Source organism: Solanum tuberosum, unplaced genomic scaffold (assembly GCF_000226075.1).
Source record: "Solanum tuberosum cultivar DM 1-3 516 R44 unplaced genomic scaffold, SolTub_3.0 scf00259, whole genome shotgun sequence".
Classification (NCBI taxonomy): Eukaryota; Viridiplantae; Streptophyta; class Magnoliopsida; order Solanales; family Solanaceae; genus Solanum; species Solanum tuberosum.
The window spans coordinates 437,841-442,508 of record NW_006239180.1 but is presented as its reverse complement, the minus strand read 5'-3'; the positions used below and the strand labels follow the sequence as shown (position 1 = coordinate 442,508).

The following is a 4,668-nucleotide window of genomic DNA, read 5'->3' as shown; positions in this document are numbered from 1 at the left end:
TGATTTAGTATACTCAAACAAGATATCACAATAAAAAATAAATAAAAATACTATATTAATATTATATGTGCATTGCGTGGATACGTATATTAGTAACATATATATACAACAATGATGGAGACAAGACCACAATTAAAAATTTTAAAAATACATTCTCTCATACTCATTTTAACATTATGTCAAACACATACTTCCTCGATTTTATTGTTTGTTTTGAGGTATAGTTGAATTTTATTTAGTTACTTCTATCGAATCTGACCCGTTATATTTGACCCTCCCCGACCAACTTGCTTACTTATCTTTTTAAACCCCTCGATGAAAATCATGCCCCTGCCGTAAAGTTTGCAATATTTGCAATAATTTGGCGTGTAATCGTATAAGATTTATATCCATGTTGAGATTATTTCCCCAAAAGATGTCTTCTTAACTCCAACATTGATCCGTTTGGAAATTCTTTCAATAAGTTGACTTCAACCTTTACCTTGACACAACTAGGTCTAGATTTTCTTATTGTAGCCATGTCAACATTTAACTGTTTTCCCACTGCTTTGGACATCGTAAACAAGGATTCTTTAACGAAAAAATTAGGTGATATGGATGAAACAGAGGTCCATGCTAAGGCAGTAGTAGTTTCCGCCTCTGGGTTGAACTAGGGTTCCCAATTTAGAGGTCGCATCTGATAGTATACCCATCTTTAGCCTTCAAAAAATATGCCGATTTTTGACATGACATTCAAGTAATATTGCATAGTAGTAAGGCGAACTAGGATGTGTCTATCACTCAAGAATCTTGCCTTACATTCCGCCTTGAATCTCACACAGTAAAGGACCAATTTTAAGATCTCTTCTAGTTCTGACCAGCCAAAAGAAAATTTTCCAATTATGGCAAACGGTAAATCTTCTTTAATGATTATGGTCTCAACCTCTTCTTCCTCCCATAATACAGTTGGCTCTCCATGGATTTAAGTAATATATTTAATAGGGATAGGCGTTGTGATTTTGTCTTCTACTTTATTCAAAGTTGTTGCATAGTTCAATGGAGTGTAGGGAATATGAGGAGAAATTTAGGGCCTATGTATTTGTATGGTATTATTTAGTACTATTTTTGGTAGAAATTTAGGGCCTAGGTATAACTAATTCATGGATTAGTTATATGTATAACTAATACCTTACATTTGGTGATATTAGGAATACATAGAATTTAATACCATGGTATTAATCTATGTGAAGACAAAAATACCCCTCAAATCCTTTTAACGGGTTTATATATTTTCTGCATTTTATATTATATATTTGTACTAGTAAATTTATTTAAATAAATAAGTTTACAAATTTTATTATTTAGAGAGAGTTGTTTGTTGTTAATAAATCCAATACAAATCAATATAATATTTGAATGTGAGTTGTTTAGCATTTACAAATTGAAAAGGCAAATATATCACCACATGATATATATATATATATAAGCATTTTGGAGATAAATACCAATTAGAAGGTCAGAGACGATCCAGAAAGCACTTGATCATATCATGATCTGATTTGTAAGCCTACTTAATTAGGTCTTGAGTAACATGGTATAAATAATAATAACATTTAAAAATCCAAACCCCCGCCGATGTGATAAGTTGTATCTCTCTAAATGATGATCGACTAGGAAAATTCAATAGTAAATGCAAAACTCGTGTTATTATCAAAATAAAAGGGTTTTATTAATCATTTAATTTTTTTTTTAAAATGTTCTCAAATAAAACAGCAGTCAAATGAAATCCAATAATATAATTCTAATTAGGAAAAATATATAAATGATGATCGACTAGGAAAATTCAATGGTAAATGCCAAATTGGTGTTATTATTAAAGTAAAAGGTTTTTATTAATCATTTAATATATTTTTCAAAAATATTGTTCTCAAATAAAATAGAGGCCATATGCAATCCAATAATATAATTCTAATTAGGAAAAATCTCTAAATGGTGATCGACTGGGAAAATTCAATGGTAAATGAAAAATTCGTGTTGTTATTAAATCAAAGGTTTTTATTAAGCATTTAATATATTTTTAAAAAATATTGAAATAGCGGTCAAATGCAATCCAATAATATAATTCTAATTAGGAAAAATATATAAATGAGGATCGAGACTAGGAAACTTCAATGGTAAATGCAAAATTGGTGTTATTATTAAAGTAAAAGGTTTTTATTAATCATTTAATATAACTATTTTTCCGAAATTGTTCTCAAATAAAATAGTTCAAATGAAATCCAATAATATAAATCTAATTAGGAAAAAAAAGAATTGTCTAATTATAATCATTAACGTCTATATCGTTAAGTTATTTTAAAACACAATTTCTTATATAAAGCTCTTGGTGTTAAGATCAAAAAAAAAATCACAATTTCTTAGTGATAGTTTAGACATGACAAGAAGAATTAGCAAGGGTCGTCAAAGGGTTGACATGGTGAAAATAAAGAATGCTAGAAACTTAGGAGTTACGTTTTCTAAGCGTCGTGCTGGTCTGTTCAAAAAGGCTAGTGAACTTTGTACGCTATGTGGTGCTGAAATTGCCATTGTTATATTTTCCCCGGACAGTAAAGTTTTCTCCTTTGGTCACCCTAGCGTGGACACGTTGATGGAGAGGTTCCTTGGGAACCTCCCTCCACCAAATAATGATGTCCAGAATCAACAAATCGTGGCTCTTAGAGAAGCTGGTATTCGTGAGCTCAATACCACGATCATGAACCTCGAGGGGGTTCTCCAGATGGAGAAAAATCGCGGAGAATCCCTTCAAGAAATTAGGGAGAGAGCTGATGGTGTATGGTGGGAATCTCCCATGGAAGAACTTAACTTATTCCAACTTCAACACTTGAAGAAGGCATTGGAAATTCTGAAGCAAAAGGTTGAAAAAGAGGCACAAATGGTGAATAATAATGCATTCCCATTTCAGACATTGGGAAGTGCCAGGACTCCACCAAATTGTGCTAGCTAAAGTTCTTCATATGGACTCAATGTTGGTGGACCTTTTGCTAATAGGGTTAGTGGATCTACTTCTTCCATAGTTCCCAATTACTAGTTCAGCCGTCATTCCTAGTGCGCACGTTATGGAATTGTCGAAAATAAAATATTATATTAAATGTCTAGGTTCATTTGTCATTTGAGTTATCCTAAGTGTTGTGTTCATCAGTTATTATTCAGTTGAAGTCAGTACTAAGTGTTGTGTTCATCATGTAATGTTTATCCGTTATGATTCTAGTAATTTTAATTATATATGTTATGTTATTAGTCCATTGCCATGTTGATTTTATCCTTTGAATTGCATTACATATTAATTTCTAGTTTATCAATGATATTACAAACGTCTGAGGAGTCTCCTCCTTGCAGATCTGCTTCTACAATTCGTAGATATTTTAATTTGTGAAACACAACATCTTCATTTAGTGTCCAATCTGTTCGAGGGAACCCTTGGAGATTGGGTAAATTAGCCAGCAAAGTCATGACTTCCCATGGTAGACAAGTACCTTTAAATTGGAATTCCTTGAGATTAGATTGCGAGTTATTCTTATGATTTCCACAGCAAGAGGATAAGATATATATAGTGGCGATCCAATATCAAAACGTCTTATCTCTGACATTTTTCAGATATCAACCCTGTCGATTCGACAAAGATTTCTCTTCGAAACATATCTCAAATGTGCAAGCTGAGGTATTACACAAGAGAAATCATATTAATCAATTGAAAAAACATCCAATACCTTAAGCAATTTGAACTGTAAAACATTTGTTTTGGAATATCTGCTTGCATTGAAATAAAGGTGAAAAATCAGGACATCAAGACTTATAAAAGACTTTCTATAAGGTGAAAAATCATGACATCTCACATAATCAGCAGCATACTTGAGCCGAGTGGTTAATACAATTCGATTTCTATTGACATCGATCATTTGGAAATATTCTTCGCATTTGGTCCCATGCCTCACTACTCCATATATCATCTTTGACAGTTAGAAATCTCCTACCCTTCATACCTCTATACACAATCTCCATTAGTTGATCACGGCTCATTTCTTGATTGTTTCCTTTAATTGAAGACACAACTTCAAGAAACATTTTTCTCTCATTGTATTCTTCGGAGATAGTGACCCATGCATGTTTATTAATCGAGAAGGAATTTATGATCAATCATTATAAATTCTTTTGGCAAGAGTTATCTTACCTATACCGTCCATACCAAAAATTGGTACAACAGTTAAATCGTCTGTTGTTCAAGTAAGGTGTTGCAGTCATCCTCCATCCCAACAATAGTATTTTCGTCAAATGTTGTACTTTTTTCTGGTGAGGCAGTTGCTGCTTGTTCTGCAGATTTGCTTCCATGCTTGTTAAACTCAATTTGTTCCACTGAATCAACATCTTTTTCCACTTTTAGCAATTCTTCCTCCAAGTATTTACAAGCCCCCCTTGTCATGAATCGTCACTTTGTTATACCACTTGGGCTTGAAATTAAAGAATAAGTGAGTTAGCCGTAGTGTGAAGAGTCTAGCTCCGACACAACAGAATACTAAATCTAGCTTCGACCCCGACTTCAACATACGTGTTTAAGCTTCAATGGACGTTGGAATAAGCTTGATTCCTATGTGGCTTACTAAGGATTTATCTCTTCAAATTTAGGAGATTTTT

The 4,668-nt window shown here is 32.7% G+C and overlaps 1 protein-coding gene across 1 annotated transcript; it reads left to right on the top strand.

The window, feature by feature from the left end:
* The first annotated feature begins 2,413 nt into the window (after window positions 1-2,413).
* Window positions 2,414-2,983, top strand: LOC102580105 (agamous-like MADS-box protein AGL62). Its single transcript, XM_006357671.1, has one exon. It carries the CDS (start codon window positions 2,414-2,416, stop codon window positions 2,981-2,983), a length of 570 nt encoding a protein of 189 aa, XP_006357733.1.
* Window positions 2,984-4,668: the final 1,685 nt, after the last annotated feature.

Excerpts from the sequence above, each read along its gene's own strand:
- LOC102580105 (XM_006357671.1), top strand. The coding sequence starts at position 2,414 with ATGACAAGAAGAATTAGCAAGGGTCGTCAAAGGGTTGACATGGTGAAA.